Raw genomic sequence first — 19065 nt, 5'->3', positions numbered from 1 at the left:
CTAGCAACAAAATTCATCAGCTTTCGTATTTTTTGGTAGTTACTATGGGCCATACTGCAACTACAGGTTACTGAATTGTAGCTAGTTCTAAATTTGTAAACTAATCACTTTGGAGAAGGTCATGAGTGTCGCCATTTTGCACCATACTAATTCAAAACAAACAAAAAATACATTCATTCATCTAATGTAACGAGGCAGCACTAAGTTCAAAAATTACATGCTTCTAAAAAAATAAAAAATATATATATTAATACACACAGGAGAAGAAGACAATTGTAGATGATGGAATCGCATTTGAAAAAGAAAAAGAACATAAGCAACATTTATAGTATTACACATCAGGAGATATAGCTTATTAATAGGATCCACAAATAAATGAAAATATAATAGAAAATTTGCCAACAAACTACATGCTTCTGAAAAAACAAATAAAAAAATACTAATACACAGAGGAGAAGAATCGCATTGTAGATGATGGAATCACATTTGGGGGAAAAAAGAAAAAGAAAATAAGCAACATTTATAGTATTAGACATCAGGAGACATAGATATTGCTTATTAACAATTTAACAGCATTCACAAATAGCTGAAAATATAATAGAAAATTTGCCAACATACATGGAATCTAACGCACCAAGAGAGTAACAGTTGGGATTGCGCAAGTCATTTTACCCACAATCAGCACAACAATTTGAACTATTTGAACAGCTGCTTCTTTTTCGTATATTCAATTGATGATCAGATCAGATGCAAAGTCAAAATATCACAAAGTTAAAACTGTGCATGAAATCAAATACATTCAAGTATACCCAAAAAGCAAAGAAATATAACAGCCCCGTAAGAAAGCATAATTGCATAATTAGCTAAAGATGACTTGCAATAGATTCCCATTCTTAACCATAAAAACCTAGCAATGGCTAGTTAAAATTTCGAATAAGTAAACACAACTTCACAAAGTCACGGCAACAGAGTTCAATCACTAATGGAACATCTAACACACCAGATCTTTCAACCACTAAAGATTCTGAACAGCGAAATTCACCCAAATTTCATAAACCTAAGAGAATTGTGGTTATGTCTTTTCAACAAAGAGGATGGGCGCCGTTGATATAAAAACGAAAGTCTCTATGCATTTAATATATAAAAGAACTCGTAAACCAAGTAATTCAACAGCAATCACTGAACAGTACAAGCTCGTAAACATTTGCCCCCATAGAATCAGTAACAGATTTAAATTGCATAACATACGCGAGTACAAGAAACAATTATGAACAGAATGAGAAACAAAACTAAACACAGATCTAACTTAATTTCGAGTCCATCTCAGAAAAACAAGAACATACGAAAAAAAACGCTATAAAAACTTGCATGTTACGCTTTACAAGGCCAAGACGCGCTACCGCCATGAGTCCATAGCTGAGATCGAAAGATAAAGGTTGAGGATCAGAGATTTCCGAGAGTAATCCATTTGAGAGAGAGAGAGACGAACACACAGAGATTTCTCTTCGATTTTCTCCACCTGCTCGCATCTCGCTGCCAAATGAGTACTGTCAGGGTTTTCATTTAACCCTTGCTTCATTAGAGCGATACGAGGCGCAAAAACAACCGTAATTTTAAAGTTGATTACTATACAGACACTTCCTCTCCTTTCTTCTTTTTATGGAGCCTGTTTAGTGTTTCTATTGGGCTTAAGCCTCGGTCTCTTTTATGATTTCATATGCTTGGACCGCTCGATCATTAATTGGCCAATGGGCCCAGATTCACTTCAATGCTTCATGCCTTTGAAAAAAGTAATAATTGGATATAAAAACCTAAAGAGCCCTGAACAAAAGTAAGTAACCAATCCCAAACAATATCAGCTAGTTACCAAATCATTCTCGCTTTTCTCTCACACAAAAAACTTAAACCAACTATAAACACAACGATTTTATGCCCAAATTTCCACTACTGTACCAACAGCATATAATTAAACCTAGAAGAAGTTCAATTCCAGGAAAAAATCTGCTATAAATTCATAGACACAATATCTATTAAACATATATCTAAAACCCTAACCTGTTTGCCATGGATCTTCTTCACCCGATCATGAATCTCAAAACTGCATCCCATGAGCCCTGTTTTCAACAGATTAAGCGTCGAAATTTTCAGGAGAATTAAGGAAATCTAAACCCTAACCAGATCACCGATGGGAGAGGAGTTTTTTCATTCTCTTTTGAGCGCCTAACATCAAATTCAACCACTTAAGCAGCAAATTAAACCAAAAAAATTAGAACGAAAAAAGAGAGAAGGAATTTAAGAAATATAAGGAAATAAAGAACCCTAACGAAATCACCGAGGATGGAGAATCAAATCCGAGAGAGAGCAGTTTTCTCATCCTCGTTTGTTTGCCGAATATCTAATTCAAACCGACCAAGAAGCAGTTCTACAAAACAATTAGAATGAAAAAGATACAAGAATTTTAAGACCAGATCACCGAGGAGAGGGAAGTAGATCCACAGAGAGAGAGAGAGTTCTTCCCCTTCGCGCGTCTAAAATCAAATTCAACCAAATTAGGCATCGTTTGCAAAATAGATATTAGATTCAAGAATTTTAAGAAGAATAAAAACACCTAACCAGATCGCCGTCGAGAGAGAAGCAGATCGAGAAAGAGAGAAAATCCCACTCTGTCGAAAGCGTCAAACCGCTGAGGATTGTTTGCCTGTTCTTCTTAATGAAATTCTTTCTTTTCAAAAACTAATAACTGATTTAAGTCGCATTCTTTAGTCGAAAGCGGCTATTAACTGATTTAAGGCGTGACGTGCGTGCTTTCAATTGGTTTTGCGTGTCAGGCCCGTCACAGCCCGGAACATCCCAGCTCGTTTGTGGCCGTACTAGGCCCGGCCCATCACCCTCTTCACTAGCTGAGCTGGGATTGAGAGTAGACTAATCCTCGTTTATCTGCCAATGCTCAGTTGTTGTTCAATGGATCCAATGCTCTCGTTGTTGTTCAACATCCATTGAGTAATGATAGCAGATTTTCCTGATAAAATAAAATCATTTTGCTAATTTTTTAAAATTCATTTTCATAATTACTTTTTTTTTTTGAACATGTGCCTTACTTTTTCCAATGTAATTGTAAGTGGGCTAAAAGCCCACATTCCTCAATTACTGGACCTGTCTTTCCATATATATAAAGCAGGCTAAGGCCCCAAACACTGATGGGCCAGACTTGTCTAATTCTGGCAATGCTAATGCTATCACCTCTCTGCTAATCTGCTTCACACTCAATAGTCTGCTCTCATCCTGTAATCCACCATCTTTGGACTCATCTTTACCATTCTTTTAACAGAGAAAAATATAGATCTATTGTACCAATGAATGTACCACTCATATTTGAAACGGATTCATGAGAAATGGTTGCAGAGGAAGAAAACTGATTACTTGGGATAAACAACAAACAAACAAACAAAACCTTAGACTCCAGATTACAACAACAATACAAGAGGCAAATATAAAAAAAAAAAAAAAAAAAAAAGTACAGAGATACTGCAAACATCACAGATCTGGTATCAGGGTATCTTAGTACTATCCCACCAATACATAAATTGCATAAATGATTCCAGGTATATACCCCAATATTGTCAGCAACAAAGCTATCCAGAACTCCACCTGCATTTTCAACAATGATAAAACACACCATAAGAAAAACACAAAAACCAAATTAGATATCACACATGTTAAAAATAACACACAATCATATATGCATGCACTCTCATTAAAAGAAAAACATGGGTAAAAAAACATGAAAAAAAAGTAGTTAAATGATGGTGGTTACCCCACAGCCATAACGCAGGAAGACACCAACAGGTGGTAGGAGAATTGCCAGTATCACCTCTAGAAAAGTCTCTGAACCCATTTCAGATCTGCTCTTCTTCTTCTTGATGATGGATTGATCACAGTGGATTCGGTGGAACTTGTTCTAATTTTAGTAAGAGAGATCCTTAAAAGCCTGCAACAAACTATAAATGGCACCACAAAAACAAGAACTAAGTGCAGGTGTCATGGACAGGAGAGGCAGAGGGTGCTACGTGGGAGTCTGTTGTATACGTGCCACGATATACCAGTTTTGTCGTGTTTTCAATTTGGACTGTTACGACAAAATTGATAAATAACATGATACGCATGGAAAAAAAACTAAATATTATTTGTCCTTTATGTCTTGGGCTCAAACTGTGATTGATGAGAAATTTTGGGTTTATGGAATGGGCTTCTCTGGCACACAATAGATGATGATCATAATTGGGTTCTGCAAAATCTTAACACACACTACAAGTCAACATGTGACATGTACATGACTATTGTTAGAGGTTCTAGTTCAGACACATTAATGGGCCATGGCTCACCTCTTAAAAATTATCAGGTCGGTCAGATTCAGTCCAATCACCCAGAACCTGACCCAATATTAACCTCTAGTCACTCGGCTTGGTCCAATATTAGATTTTGACATTGTCATACCCAACCAAGTGTATATAGATAGAGGCCGCGTACAATTGTATCAAATTTTTACTCCAATATCATGTTAGACTAGACATATCAACATATATTGTTCGAGATCTGAGCCACGAGCCTACACGAATTTGTTCTTCCAAGCCGTCACCATTGAATTTTAGACGCTTTAATGTGTAAGAAGGATTAAACATTTGATTGTATACCACTCGGTTGAGTTATGCTAATCTAATGGGATATTAGTCTTAACAACTATGATAGTGTAAACATCAACAATTTGATTTCCTTACTCTGCTTAACACTCATGTGCTTCAAGATAAGAAAACGAGATGATCCTGTAATGGAGTTGTTATTACAACCTGTCCTTGCTATATGAGAAGCACGTCGCATACTAAATTAGATGAATTGCTACCAACATAATTTCACATGGGCAATCAGGGAGAATCCACAAGAAGTTGTTACTTTATTTCCAAGAGCATAACTAGTATGAAAGTATACTCTATTCGCTTACAAAGTCTGCTCCAATCAAGTTTCCAAAATACACTGGAAGTACAAACATTGAATTTGCTGGAATGAGTTGAATGAAGAGCATGAGACCTACCAATTGTCAAGACTGATACGGCTCAGGAAGCCGAAGACCCACACTTGCTGCAGATTTTCCAAGTACTCTTTTCATTTCATCTGATCTATCAACTGCAATATTGTACGAGAAGAGCAAGTCCTGCAAAATAGTCACCGTGTAAAGATTCCATAACATGGATATAAAGACTGAACTTTATCTCTCTGCATAAAAAAACATAAAACAACTGAAGGGTAACAAATAAGATTTTGATAACAGCAACACAAAGATGTAGAAATTGCGCAACAGCACAAAAATTTCACAAAAATATAAGCACCAGGCACCAGCACTGTCATGTTCCCCTATGGTGGTGAAAACAAAACTCCAATAGTAGGCACTGAACTAAATGAAGTTCGGTGGAAAAAACAATTTTCTAACTATGAATTTCAAGCTCCTCTGACTATCCAATATCTACTATTATAGATATAATGAAGGCATTTCATAATACAACAAAAGTCCCTTCCAAATAGCAGATAGATCCCATAAAAAATAAGAATGCAGATAGATCAAAGGTAAACCAAACTTGAAGAAACGAAGAGAGCAATACCTTGTGATGGTGCACACTGTTAAGGAGAAGAGTGTAATCCCGTGCAAGCTTGATTTTCTGTTGAATCGACACAACATCTGACAGGTCGTGATTCTTCTTGAACTCTTGTGTTACGTACTCGACAAAATGTTTTTTATAGTTTTCTTTTCCCACATGTTTCCTGACAGCTTTGAGAAGTTGGCGATACACTATACAAGCTTGCAGTGCTTTCGAACTCATCTCCAATGGTAATTTCTATTTTTGACTCCCTATCAAAGTGGTAAGCTCAGTGCATAATTAAAAGAATTGAAATGATGATAGTGTTTTATCAAAGAAAGTCAAAGATGAAAAAAGTTTCAGTGCATACTCTCCACATTCCAAAATCATAGCATTTAGGATTTAACAACTTCCCAACAATAAATATAGATGGTTTTGCAAAATTCACCATTGACAAGTACAGAAAATGACTGGACAAATACCACAACAAATTAGATTTGCACAAGATCGACAAGGCAGTAATCTATGCCACAGCATTTTAGCTTTCAGCTATGCCACTGTAAGTTCAGTGTATGCCATCCGGAGTGTGTGTTTGTGTGTTAACTAAATTGCGTGTCCTCCACATTGTGTGTTATGTGTGTGTATCTGCAGTTGTCCTTGTGTTTGTTCCTTCAAGACCTTATGTGTTGTCGGAGCCCATTTGGCATCTGCATTGTGACTTGCAAGTCTATTGTATACACCCGAGATGTCTACGTGTCTACAAATCCTCAGCCTCCCTTACTATGTTTCCTAAACTGCTAGTAGGAGCATAGCACAGCCGATTTGTTCTCAATTGAAAATGAGACTCATAGCTTCATCAGACTTCATGTCCAAGGAAAGGTAGAACTGATAAACTTCACCAGATTATGTGCTAAATACTAATCCAAGAATCAGAGAAAATATTGAAACAAATATTGCACGAAAGAGGCACTGCACTCAAACCAGCAGGTAAGTTGATCAGATCCATGAATTCTTTCCGACAAGTCACAAAATGTACAAATTCACAAACTATCAGAGATTAAATATGTGAGGGTGTGGAGTCGCGAACGAAGATGGTAGTTGACATACAAGAGACCACTCAAACGCTCTACTACACAACAGCAGGACGTCAGCCACACTCTGAGTGGAAATCAGGGGAAGGATTTCTTTGGTGTAATCATTAAGCTGTTAAAATACTAATCAATTTCAAGGTGATTGCTTATTAACCACTATCGTTGTATAGTTCTCGATATCTATGGACATGATACCCGCTTGTCCTCTAGTTTACATTAAAAGCTTTTCTCTAATGAAATTACACACTGTCTCATCAAAAGAAAAATAGGATGATCGTCACACTGTATTAAAAATTGCTCCTGACACAGGGCTCAACATTTTAGACTAATTGGGAACAAAAAAACCCATTAATAATGTCTCCTGTCAATCCAGTTTCATATTGAAATGATAAATTTAAATAATATAAGACATCAAGTAGCAAGTAGAAATTTCTGCATAGTAAGTAAAACGATAATGCGGAAAAACGATCTTTAAAGCAAATCATGGCAAACTTAGATTTGGTTACCCTCAGAACCTTAGCTTTCACTCCCTACCTATGCTCCCAAGTCTATCTTTCTATGACCTCTGAGGCCCTATTTCAAAATTCTGTCAAAGACAGATGAATGCTGGTTTTGCCTACTTACAGGGTACTATTTTAGGAATAACTCCCATCAGATTGGGTCCATTAAATAGTTTCAAAAAGGTGAAACTTCTGTGCTATCTATGCAATGCTTCCTTCAATACGGGACCTTTCTTCATTTTGTGAACAATTTGGTGGAAATACATATCAGTTCCATGAATCCCAACATGAACACTGCCCTCTATTTCCTCCAGAAAAAGGAAATTCAAGGAAACCACAATTTCTCAAATTCAACTGAGACAAATGGTCAAACAGCTTTCAAGCATCTCTGCATAGCTTCACAATTCCAAAAAAAAGACCCAGAAGAACAGGTAAAAAGTAACAGGCTCACCTTGGAGTGATAGAACCGAAAACACTTGCGTCTCTGTGTTGTTGAAGAATTTGATAAAATTTACGGCATTCAATCTAGGACTGATGCGGTGCAGACGGTGAAGCCGCAGAGAAGAGACGAGCGAATTTGAGTCGGGCGTTTTAAGCTGTTGAATTCAAGGGCGTGGGCTCGGAACTCAATAAACGGCTGAGATTGTATATTACGATCCAACGGTTGCAAAGAACCCTTCTCGTTGGTTAGTTACCTGATACTACGGATCTCCCGAAACGGCTGAGATTGTATATTACGATCCAACGGTTGCAAAGAACCCTTCTCGTTGGTTAGTAACCTGATACTACGGATCTCCCGAAACGGCTGAGATTGTATATTACGATCCAACGGTTGCAAAGAACCCTTCTCGTTAGTAACCTGATACTACAGATCTCCCGGATCTTGATCAAGTAGAAACGGAATTATATGCCGCGCGAGCGGCACAGGACAGGAGGTACGATTCCTCTGTCATTTTTTCTGGACTTAAAACATCTTCCCTCTGTTTGGTTGTGATTTTTTCTGGACTTAACATCTTCCCTGTGTTTGGTTGATGAGAAACAAAATCATGATTTTTGATTCTTCTGCTGTATTCGTACTTAATTTTGCAAAATACAGAGGAAATTGAATAATAGAAATGTCAAAACTATCGTTATATTTTCTCTTCTCAAAGCGAATCAGTGTCGTTTTTCTGGTTTCCTAGAGAATGGAAATTATCAAATTCTCAATGAAAATTATTATCAGAATTTCATTAGAGTATAAGAGTCTGTATTTGGATTACATTGAATCATTGATTCAGCTTTCCGCTGCAGATCATAGATAAATTAGAGAAGGTTTCGAATGATGGCAATTACTATGGGGCTGATGATCATGCAGAGATATATCAACTTCTTTCATATCCAAATCTTTAAATCTAGAGATATGGAGGTGCTTCAATTGGTGTCTTTAGATCACATCCACCCTCAAGATCTCATCTACTGTGAAAAGAAAGTTATACATCTAAATGGCTGTGAATAAATTTTATGCCGTGGGTGCTCGAAATCCCAATTTCACTGTCCGCTCGCAATCACTTTCTGTTGTCGAGCTTGCTTGAATCGGTGTCATGGCTTCGCATATCATTGTTGAGCTTGTGTGTGTTTCAAAATTGATGTCCAATGTGCACATAGATAGGACACTCAGAATAATTAGGACAAGCGTAAAACCAACTATTACAATACTTAGAATCATCTCTCCATGATACGTGAGGACAAGAGAATGTTCATCGTACTCATACTTAATTGTACGTGATATTGTCGCGCATCCATAGTTCAATACCAAGGGACATTGTTCTTTGCTGGTCACAATATACTTACAGCAGCAGCAAAGATCATAACCAACAAAGAACAATGTCCATTCGCAATGGACTATGGATGTGCATCCATAGTCCAATGAACAACAATATCACGTACAGTCAAGTATGAGTAAGATGAACATCGTACAGTCAAGTATGAGTAAGATGAACATCCTCTAGTGCTCACGTACCATGAAGATGATTCTAAGACAAGAGACCCTAATCGGTTTTACGCTTGTCCTAATTACACTTACCCTGAGTGTCCAATTTATGTGCTCACGAACAAGCTAGGAAGCTCCTGATCTGCATGAGCACGAGCACGAGCTCTTTTCCCCCAAGACTTACTCCATGCCATTTGTGCGGCAACAAATATCAGGCATTGTCCATTGAATGTTAAAAGACATGTTGCAATTTTAATTCCATTATCGCTGCATCATCTGGAAAAAGAGAGTTGTTTAGATTATTGTGTATTGAGCAGCATAGTTCCCTTGTATTGAGGAATGGGTATAGATCTTCAAAGTTGACTCAGAGGGATTTCAAGTGATAGAATATATTGCTCTTGAAAATAGTTTTACAAAATTAACCTCCAAAATTGTTTTTAAGTTGAGAAATTGAAAAACATTCCCAAATTCTAAACGTAAACAGTGTATTTTTCTCTGTTAAGGAACACAGGTTTGTTTTCTTGAATAGATTGCTTCCATAACACATTCACAAACTTAAAAACAAAACAAATCAAAACCTAGATGGATCCAAAGAGTTTAAAGTTGAGTAGGAAATGAGGCTTGATCATAGTTAACGGGAATATTCTACCCCTCGTACCCGAACTGGGACACACGTCCCGGAACGGGGTACACTGGACGCTCGGGAACGCGATCTGAGACGCCCTTGCTACCTTAACGAAAGGGGAAAGAAAAATAGAGAGAGAAAGTATATCTCGTGATGCCGCATGCGGCAACCAAATAGATCAGGAGAAATAAGATAGATCTGTTATAATTCAGTATCAAGCATGAAAAATAGAGAGAGAGAGAGAGAGACGTACCACAGGAAGGAGACGAACAATCCCTCGAACGCGGTGCTGATGCTCAACAAGCGAATGAAAGTTGAAGACTGTATATTCAATTCACCCTCTTGTTGGATCAGAAAGCCATATTGTTGTTCGATCCACCTTAACCAAAAAGTAGTTTACCTTCTAGCTAGGGAGACGATCGAAGACAGTGGGGCTTTGAACGTACGCACCAGTGAGCATATCCTTCCTCACTCTTTTTTTTCCCGCAACTTTTGAATGAGCTTAATGAGAAGTCGACTGAAGATAATAAGCCCTAATCGGGGCAAGCCCATAAAACTGGGCTTTTAACTACCGAAATAAATTATGGTGGAACAAGTTCAAGCCCATTAGAGGTTGGCTCTTTGTTGTGCTTGAAACAGAGGCCCAACAATGTGTTCATATGAGTTATTAATCAACGATCAAAACAAAAAATTAAATAATATTGTGATAATGAAATTAATGTATACACTCTTAACAAACAAAGAAGCTAGTAGCTAATAGCTAAGTGCGTTGTAATGTCTCTTGTTTTCAGTATGAAAAAAATGATCAATTTGTTGTTTTTTTTTTCCATCCTAACACTTAATATTTTGTCTAATATTTAATAGTGATCCCAGAAATTCTTGAACCTCTATCACATTCCCAACTAGCGTACCAATTAATCCTACTTCCAATGAACCACATATTAATCAAGTGGTATACCATGCTCCCAACTAATGTACTGATTGATCCTACCCCAACGTACCACAAATAATCAAGTGGCATATCCCATTTCCATACCATGACCCGGAACGTTCCGAGTTCCTGGTAACGATGTGCTGGATCATAGTCCTTGTGGAACCCAAAATTCTGGAAACAACAAAGAAGCTCAATGCATGGACTGAGGTTTTTAATAGATTTATTCCTCGAAAAAAAAAATCTAAATGTGTATTGATGTATTTATATAATATAGTATCTTAACAGTGAAAAGAAGTCTTGAGAACACAAGTAAAACAGAACCATAAAGCTAGAATAGTCAAACAGAGACCTTTAACTCACATGGACATTGAGCAAGACATTTTCCAGTACTAGTCATCAATAGAGAAGAAAACTCCATTTTCATTGATGAAATCATGTGTTGTGTGATCCACCATCTATACAGAAAGAAAACCATGTTATACGCAATTACATTACATCCCACAACTCATGCACATTCTTATATTCATATGCCCAGAGAAAGCTATGCCAAGGTATTGTAGAAGCATTGTCAGTAGTACTTCAGAGTTCAGACCTTAAAATATGGGAAAGTTCCTCTTCCTCAAGCATACTAAATGCACAAATGTAAAAGGAGTAGAGTTACTTCAAGAATTATCAATTAAGAGAGCCAACCAAACCCACAAGCTCAATTTCCCCCCTGCTGTTAGCAACTTTCAGGTTTGACATTAGTGCACATGAAAAGGGCTTACGACTCATAGGGTTTGCCTCGGTATCGTGTTCAAACCGTCGTATTCAGGTGTCTAGACGAACATATTATACTATATCTTCATAGTTTTATCACGTAATTGAGTGAGACCAACAAGATGTATTTTAGCTAATGAATTTAATCCAACTGCAATTAGCTTAGATGGGTTATTCCTTGACATCCTTGTAGGGATCTCAGAAAGGGGGATTTCAGATGTTTGATCTCAGTGGCTCTTAATGAACTGTGTTTATTTCCTAATATGAACACACAAGTCATCCATCCATCCAAGAGATGCTGGAGCAAAGAGCAGATATAATCGGATAACAATTGCTTCATGAAACCAAGAAAAATAAATGAATCAATTGCACCAAGAAAAAAAGAATCACGCTATTAGAATATTAATGATGCTGAAGTTGAAACCAAACGTCTCTCTTCTTTTTAGAATCACGTTATTAGAATCTCGTGTTCAGCACGACTGTCTGAACAAGTCTCTATATTTCTTCAACACGAACCATTTCTCCCTTCTTTTTTGAATTTTTTAGCAGCCTTTGTTATGCTTTGAGTACTATTTGGGACTATTTTCTAGGTATAACTCAACTATATGCACGGCTATGAGTTTGCCAGAAAGTAAAGAGACTGCATTAAGGCTCGAATCATGTACCATTATTTCATATCTACACTAGCAATCTGTGGTCAAGCGAATGTAGAATGTAGTCAAAAACAGGATAGATAGTTAAAACTTAAAAGCAACAGATGTTCTTTAAATTCTAGCTTATTATATGCATGACAGAGAGATAAGGAGGAACTTACATTGGTATTACTCAATTCTAAATTGTAGAAGTCCATCGTATCTGCCTTAAATAAAGGCCCTGCATGCCACGTCCCACGGTTAAGCTTAAGGAACTTGGGACCGGAAATCCTGAAAACACGCACATCATCAATGGCAGGAGACTCATAGAAATGGCCACATTTTGACTGCACAATCTCCCCAGAAGAGTAATTTTGAACTTCCCCTGAATCAACAATGGATGGTTTAGCAACTCCAAGATACCAGACATGACCACCAGTTGATCCAAGGCACTGTGTCACATTTGCATGATGCGTGATGGCGGAAAACTTGAGCGGGCGATCTTGAAGGTGCATGATGTAGAACCTGTTTGTATGTATGAACTGGCCATCACAAGCTCCTCATAACAATTCAAATCAAAGAATGTATCATTTATAAAGAACCACCATACTTCTCTGCTAAACAACCAACACGTTCAAGGACACAAAAGGATGGGTAAATCATTTTTTCTTCTATGAGGCTCAACCCACAACAATTTTCTTTTAATAAAATATACTGCAATACAGGTAGATTTTTTCCCTGAACTGGAGACTTGGCAGAAAGAGATAGCATATTAGAACATAAAAAGAAAAAAGAAAAAGAAAATTGCAATACAGACAGGCTTTGTTGCAGTAAGACTGCTATACAAATAGATTTTTCTTAAAGAGACACCAGGATTTATATTCAGTGAAGCAATCAAGAATAAGACAAGTATATAGAATTGCTTAAGATAATACGAGACAGGAAAATAAGGGAAAATTCCTCAGCAGCCATTTCCCAGGAAAGAGTAACAGTTTTTTTGTTTTGTTCAAAGAATTCTTCATATAATACTAGCGTATTAAGCTTAAATGAGATTCATTAACAAGCAACACTAGCTAAATGAGAAATTTTTTTATGCAAAATCAGAAACTTCTCTGGTTCTTACGGACCTGGGAATTCCTCTGCTAAGGTCTAATTGGGCATCCCGAGGACCGAATTCTTCACCGTCCGGAGATGCCTCAATCACCTGACCGTAATCTTCGAAGCTTTCCGCTGTTGCCTCTATTGGCCTCAGCTTCACCGCTTTCGACGACTCCATTTCTTCACTAGCGAGTATTTGGATAGGGTGACATATAAAGCACAGCCCTTCCGGCCTTTATTCGCTAAACGGCGACGTTTTTACCCTATTTTTTAAAATTTTGTTTATTTTCTTCTTCTCCTCCGCCGTGCGCCGGATTCTTTTACATTCAGGGCAAGGAGGTTGTGCAGAAGTCATAGACATGGCGAGAACTGCCCTAGCAGAGCTAAGCGACAAGATTATGCTGGAAAGCCTCACAAGAATTTTGAGTTCAAACACAGTTCCACTCCAAGAATCCCTAATCCCATTCATACCCCACCTTAGCAACGACCCTTCTCTCCTCCTCTCCGTCCTCTCCTCGCCGTCTCTTGCTCGACGGCCGACGACCCTCCTCTCCTTCTTCAAATGGGCGAAGGCCACCTTCCCCCTATCCCACATAGTCCACTCCCCTCGTCCTCTCCACTGCCTTCTCCCTTCGCTCCTCTCACACAGAAAATTCCCCGACGCTAAATCAATCCTCTGCTCCTTCATTGCCTCCGACTCCCTAAGCTCCCTACATTACTCCCTTCTGCATCCTAAGAAGACCCAGAATCCAACACCTACAAGAGAGCTGTTGGATACCGCTATTGGAGCCTATGTCCACTGCTGTAGACCACACCATGCCGCACAGTTGTTTTACAAAATGAAGAGGATGGGGATCAAACCAAACTTGCTCACATGCAATACCCTCCTCAATGCTTTAGTAAGGTACCCTTCTTCGCATTCTATACATCAAGCTAATGAAATTTTCAAGGAAATGGTTGAGCTTGGAGTAAAACCTAATACGAGGACTTTCAATATTTTGATCTATGGGTGTTGTTTGGAATGCAAATTTAAAGATGCTCTAGAGTGGGTGGGGAAGATGGGGGAGTTTGGTTGTTTGCCTGATAATGTAACATATAATTCGATATTAGATGCTTTGTGTAAGAAAGGGAGGTTGAATGAGGCAAGGGATTTGTTGATAGATATGAAGGAAAAGGGATTGTTTCCAAATAGAAATACCTATAATATTTTGGTTTGTGGGTATTGTAAGGTTGGCTGGTTGAAGGAGGCAGCAACGATTATTGAGTTGATGACACAGAATAACTTGTTGCCTGACGTTTGGACATATAACATGTTGCTTGGTGGGTTGTGCAAGGAGGGTAGGATCGTGGATGCAGTTAAGCTTAGAGATCAGATGGAGAATTTGAAGTTGTTGCCTGATGTTGTCACGTATAACACGCTGATTAATGCATGCTTTGAGTGGGGTAATAGCTCTGAGGGCTTTAAGTTGCTCGAGCATATGGAGGAGAAGGGGGTGAAACGAAATGCTGTTACCCACAATATCATGGTTAAGCGGTTCTGTAAGGAAGGGAAGATGTATGAAGTGGGTAAAACCATTGATAAGATGAAAGAAAGTGGGTTTTCACCGGATAGTGTTACTTACAATACTTTGATAAATGCCTATTGTAAAGCAGGGAACATGGGAGAAGCATTTAGAATGATGGATGCGATGGGCAGGGATGGTTTGAAAATGAACAGTATTACTCTCAATACTGTTCTTCATACTCTCTGCTCGGAGAAGAAGCTTACGGAGGCCGATCAATTGCTGGAGAGTGCCTGTAAGCGAGGCTACTTTGTTGATGAGGTAAGCTATGGAACTTTGATCACTGGACACTTCAAAAATGAAAAGGTAGACAGAGCTTTGAAGCTTTGGGATGAGATGAAGGAGAAAGAGATCTTTCCGAGTATCATCACATACAACTGTATGATTGGAGGGCTTTGCCAATCAGGGAAAACCGATCAAGCGATAGAGAAGTTGAATGAGCTTCTAGAGTTTGGTTTGGTCCCGGATCAAACTACCTACAATGTGATTATCCATGGATATTGCCAGGAGGGAGAAGTAGAGAAAGCATTTCAGTTTCACAACAAAATGGTTGAGAAGTCATTCAAACCGGATGTAGTTACCTGCAATATTCTTCTACACGCACTCTGTAGAATAGGTATGCTAGAGAAGGCTCTTAAGCTCTTCAACACTTGGATTTCAAAAAGCAAAGAAGTTGATGTTGTCACATACAACACAATGATACTAGGTTTATGCAAAGAAAGAAGATTTGAGGATGCTTTCGATTTTCTTGCAGAAATGAAAGAAAAGAAACTTATGCCTGATCAGTATACATATAATGCCATTCTTGGTGCGCTAATGGAGGCTGGTAGGATTAATGAAGCAGAGGAGTTCATGTCAAGAATGGTTGAAAAAGATGAAATAGTGGATCTGCCCTTAAAATTGCACAAGGCTGAAGAAACGGTTGTCAGGGAGGCACCAAATGAAGCTGCTTCTAGTTCCAGGGCGCCAAATGAAGCTGATTCTAGTTCCAGTGCTTACTCAGAACAAATCAGTGAGCTGTGTAACCAAGGGAGATATAAGGATGCAATGGATATCTTTGATCAATTGACACAAAAAGGCATCATTTTAAACAAATCAACCTATATTGTTTTGATGAATGGGTTAATTAAGAGGCGAAAAACGATATCTAAAGCTGCGCACTAGTGGTAAATTCCTTCTTGGGCATCCTCAGTTGCTTGAGATGGGCATGAGCAGCAAAGTGGTTTTATTTAGATGCAATGTCAACTAAGCTGGAGGAGTTCAGGTACAGTTCTTTCCTCCTTTTGGTATTGTGCTGCCATGTACTATAAGATGTTATGGAAGTTTCTTTACTAGAGATGTACTTAGTCTGCACCACTACCTATTGCCTTTCAATAAACTGCAATTTTTTCTTTTTCTGTTCGTATATGTATTCACATCACATTCTTGTAAATTCTAAAAAATGCAAATGGAGGTTAATACTAATAATACATTATTTAATATATGTTATTCATAAGCAATTTATTTATCTCTATCTCTTATAATGGTGAGAGTTGAGAGTTACTGTTTTTATTGAAAAAAAGGTGCAGAATATATTTATAAAACTTTTGCTTTATCTGTGTGTATAAGGAAGCCGAGAAAAACACAATTTGAATAATACACAAATTCCATATACAGCTAGTTGTTCATTTCTAATAAGCACATACTTTTCAATTTTATGCCGATTTATTTTCAAAATGGAGAGCAAATTAGGAACTTTTCATACCTGGAAAACTGGTTGATGGATCTTTAGCTCTAAAATTTTGGGCTCCTGCATTTATAGTGGATTCTCCTTTATACCTCACATAGAAGAGAAGCCATAGGGAAAAAAAACCCTAGTATAACACATGAAATATTTAATTAGAAGTTAGAAGTGATTCAGGAAAAAGAGGAGGGAAGGTCTTCAGACTTATGCAATACAGTTAAATAATTATCAGGGTCCTTATGTTTTATGTCAAACTTGGTACAAGTGGTCATGACTTTGAATGATGAAGAAAATGTTATGACCTGCCAAAGTTGCCTTTTTTGATGGTCAATTGCTTGGGTAATAATATTTAAGATAGGTAACCTCCAGCAAAGAAGCCTTTATGAGAGGAACTGCAGAATCTTTAATAATGTTGTGAAGCCATCAGTGGTAAGGAATGGTGTTATTGAAGATGTAAAAGGCAGACTGGCTAATATTGTTTTCAAAGATGCTGCAGCCTGCAAGGGCTCCTGGTTTGGTGGAGTTCTGGAACCTATGTGATTGACTCTGGTGGGGGGGCAGGATTGTTTGGGTTTAGATGAGTTTTCATTATTTTGTCGGTTTGTCCTGACTGTGCTGTGGAGATTTTCATGGTTGATTTCTTTAAGAGTCATGCATGAACATGATTGCTTGGAGGATTAATTTGCGAATTGGGAGGAGCTCCAATTCTTAGTGGCAATTGTAGCTACAATTCTCCCCAAAAATCATGTTAAATCATGATTTTTTTTTGAAAATGACATATTAGAGTTTATGAGTTAGGAATTAGGGATTAAAATTTAATGTTTATGGTTTAGGGTTTAGAATTAGGATTTAGAAAAAAAAAATTCAAGTTCTATTATATTCTAACATTATGAACCCAAAAATACTCAATAATATATTTTAATTCATGATTTAACATTGTTTTAGGGGAGAATTGTAGCTAAGAATTGGAGTACCTATCCCGTTCCATGGAAGCATTAATGTTTTCTACTTTTCTCGATTTAGGAGGAAGCATTTATTGGATGGAGTACAGTTCTGGTCTCTGCAATCAGTGTTGCTGGCTGAATTTATTGAATTTATTTTCCTGGAGGACGGGCTTTATTGTTTTTGCGTTGAAATGGTTTATGATCTTAGTGCAATCATGGGACAATTATAATGTCTGCTGTTGCGATTTAATGGTTACAGTGGGAATTGATACTGGTTCTTGTTAAAATGGAGGCATCTGAAGCTTGGCGTTAATTAATTCCCACGATTGCTGCAGTGGATAACCATTGCTGTCTGGGGGCGTTGGTGTGGGTGTTGGAACTAGAGGCAGTTGTGTAGCGGAGTTGTGTGTTCCTGGGCCGGATGTGGGCTGCTGGAGTTTACTAACGTTTGTTCGTTTGGTAGGATTTTCACCCACAAACTGATGTCCAGACAGAGCGGTTTAATTTGAAATGAAGAGTCTCTGCAACATTTCGTTAATGCCAACCAGGTGCAGCTACTTGATGTTGCAAAATTATGTTTCACTCGGAGAAGAGCTCTTCAACTAACACAAGTCCCTTTGAGCTTGTTACGACATACTGTTGACAAGTACGAAGGAAAGAGTCCCCAGGCCTTCTATTTCACCAAGGAGTGGAGGGAAAATGCAGACATTGCTCGAGCTTTTCTTGAGAAAGCCTCAAAGAAAGCGCATGAAGAAGTGGGCAGACATGGTATTGATGAAGCTATCTCCAGAATAACTCAGATTCCTCCAAAATCAAGGTACAAAAGACTCATCCGCAAGTACGAGTATGAAGGGTCAGTTCCAGTTATAGAGTGGGCAAAGCTTCATACATGATTGATCTACCAGAATGGTGGAAAGTCCACCCAGTGTTTCTGAAGCCATATCATGCTGATCCAGAAGATGCAGACTGCGGAGTGCAATCGACCAGCCATCAACAGCAAGCGACAACCGAGCAAAGAAGTGGAAGAGAGACTACTAGCGGAGAGAGTCATCACAGTGTCACGCCGACGCCACGAGTTTCTAGTCAAGTGGAGGAATCCCGGAAACGAGGACGGTGGGGAGAGTTTCATATGGCCAATTCTTTTACATGTATTAGTTGTGGGGAACATGGGAGTGGAAATATTGTACTTGACAAATGCATTTCTTTTGTAATTTCGAAGGGGTGTGAGTGTGTGACCCTCATGAAACCTTGAATAACCTGATAGTTGTTTCTTGGGCAAACTCACGTAAAGCACAAGAAAGTTTGAGAATTAATTCTCAGAAAGTTTTTTTTTTATTAATTCAATTCATACCTCTTGTCTGCTAAGCTACGGGCATATATAGCCTTCCATAGTTGCATGCAAAACTTTAGTAATAGAAAAAACTATTCCTACAACTACTAGAAGTAACTCAAAGTAGGAAACTAAATATCAATTCAAACAGTAAAATTAAATATTCTCCTAATTGTTAGCCAATAGTAAACTTCCATAATACTAGGAGATATCAATCTCCTTGAAATGCATGGACTGTAGCCGTGCTCTCCAAGTCAGCTCCAATCCCGAT

The 19065-nt window shown here is 38.1% G+C and overlaps 4 protein-coding genes across 7 annotated transcripts; 1 reads left to right on the top strand and 3 right to left on the bottom strand.

Annotated features, from left to right (window-relative positions):
• Window positions 1–3335: 3335 nt before the first annotated feature.
• Window positions 3336–3985, bottom strand: LOC119980255 (salt stress-induced hydrophobic peptide ESI3). Its single transcript, XM_038822881.1, has 2 exons — window positions 3815–3985; window positions 3336–3648 (listed from the first exon to the last, which is right to left on the bottom strand). The coding sequence occupies exons 1-2, from the start codon at window positions 3893–3895 to the stop codon at window positions 3565–3567; spliced, it is 165 nt and encodes a 54-aa protein (XP_038678809.1). The 5' UTR covers window positions 3896–3985; the 3' UTR covers window positions 3336–3564.
• A 941-nt stretch (window positions 3986–4926) lies between these two features.
• On the bottom strand, window positions 4927–10293 carry LOC119981054. 3 transcript variants are annotated; one of them, XM_038824020.1, is made up of 3 exons: window positions 10066–10293; window positions 5652–5899; window positions 4927–5206 (listed from the first exon to the last, which is right to left on the bottom strand). In XM_038824020.1, exons 2-3 carry the CDS (start codon window positions 5868–5870, stop codon window positions 5093–5095), a joined length of 333 nt encoding a protein of 110 aa, XP_038679948.1. In that variant the 5' UTR covers window positions 5871–5899; window positions 10066–10293; the 3' UTR covers window positions 4927–5092. The 3 variants fall into 3 exon arrangements, with proteins under 3 accessions (XP_038679948.1, XP_038679947.1, XP_038679949.1); XM_038824019.1 differs by lacking the exon at window positions 10066–10293 and adding an exon at window positions 7670–7816; XM_038824021.1 differs by lacking the exon at window positions 10066–10293 and adding an exon at window positions 7670–7796 and having other exon boundaries at window positions 5652–5885.
• Window positions 10294–10976: 683 nt separating this feature from the next.
• Window positions 10977–13431, bottom strand: LOC119981052. Its single transcript, XM_038824018.1, has 3 exons — window positions 13265–13431; window positions 12320–12662; window positions 10977–11201 (listed from the first exon to the last, which is right to left on the bottom strand). Exons 1-3 carry the CDS (start codon window positions 13411–13413, stop codon window positions 11136–11138), a joined length of 558 nt encoding a protein of 185 aa, XP_038679946.1. The 5' UTR covers window positions 13414–13431; the 3' UTR covers window positions 10977–11135.
• Window positions 13432–13440: 9 nt separating this feature from the next.
• Window positions 13441–18808, top strand: LOC119981051 (pentatricopeptide repeat-containing protein At2g16880-like). Of its 2 annotated transcripts, none has more exons than XM_038824016.1 (2): window positions 13441–16061; window positions 17544–18808. In XM_038824016.1, the coding sequence occupies exon 1, from the start codon at window positions 13595–13597 to the stop codon at window positions 15959–15961; it is 2367 nt and encodes a 788-aa protein (XP_038679944.1). In that variant the 5' UTR covers window positions 13441–13594; the 3' UTR covers window positions 15962–16061; window positions 17544–18808. The 2 variants fall into 2 exon arrangements, with proteins under 2 accessions (XP_038679944.1, XP_038679945.1); XM_038824017.1 differs by lacking the exon at window positions 17544–18808 and having other exon boundaries at window positions 13441–15413; window positions 15552–17030.
• Window positions 18809–19065: the final 257 nt, after the last annotated feature.

The sequence above is a fragment of the Tripterygium wilfordii genome, chromosome 16 (genome assembly GCF_013401445.1).
Source record: "Tripterygium wilfordii isolate XIE 37 chromosome 16, ASM1340144v1, whole genome shotgun sequence".
Lineage (NCBI taxonomy): Eukaryota > Viridiplantae > Streptophyta > Magnoliopsida > Celastrales > Celastraceae > Tripterygium > Tripterygium wilfordii.
Note: the sequence above shows the minus strand (reverse complement) of the source record. Positions and strands in the feature narration are given on the sequence as shown.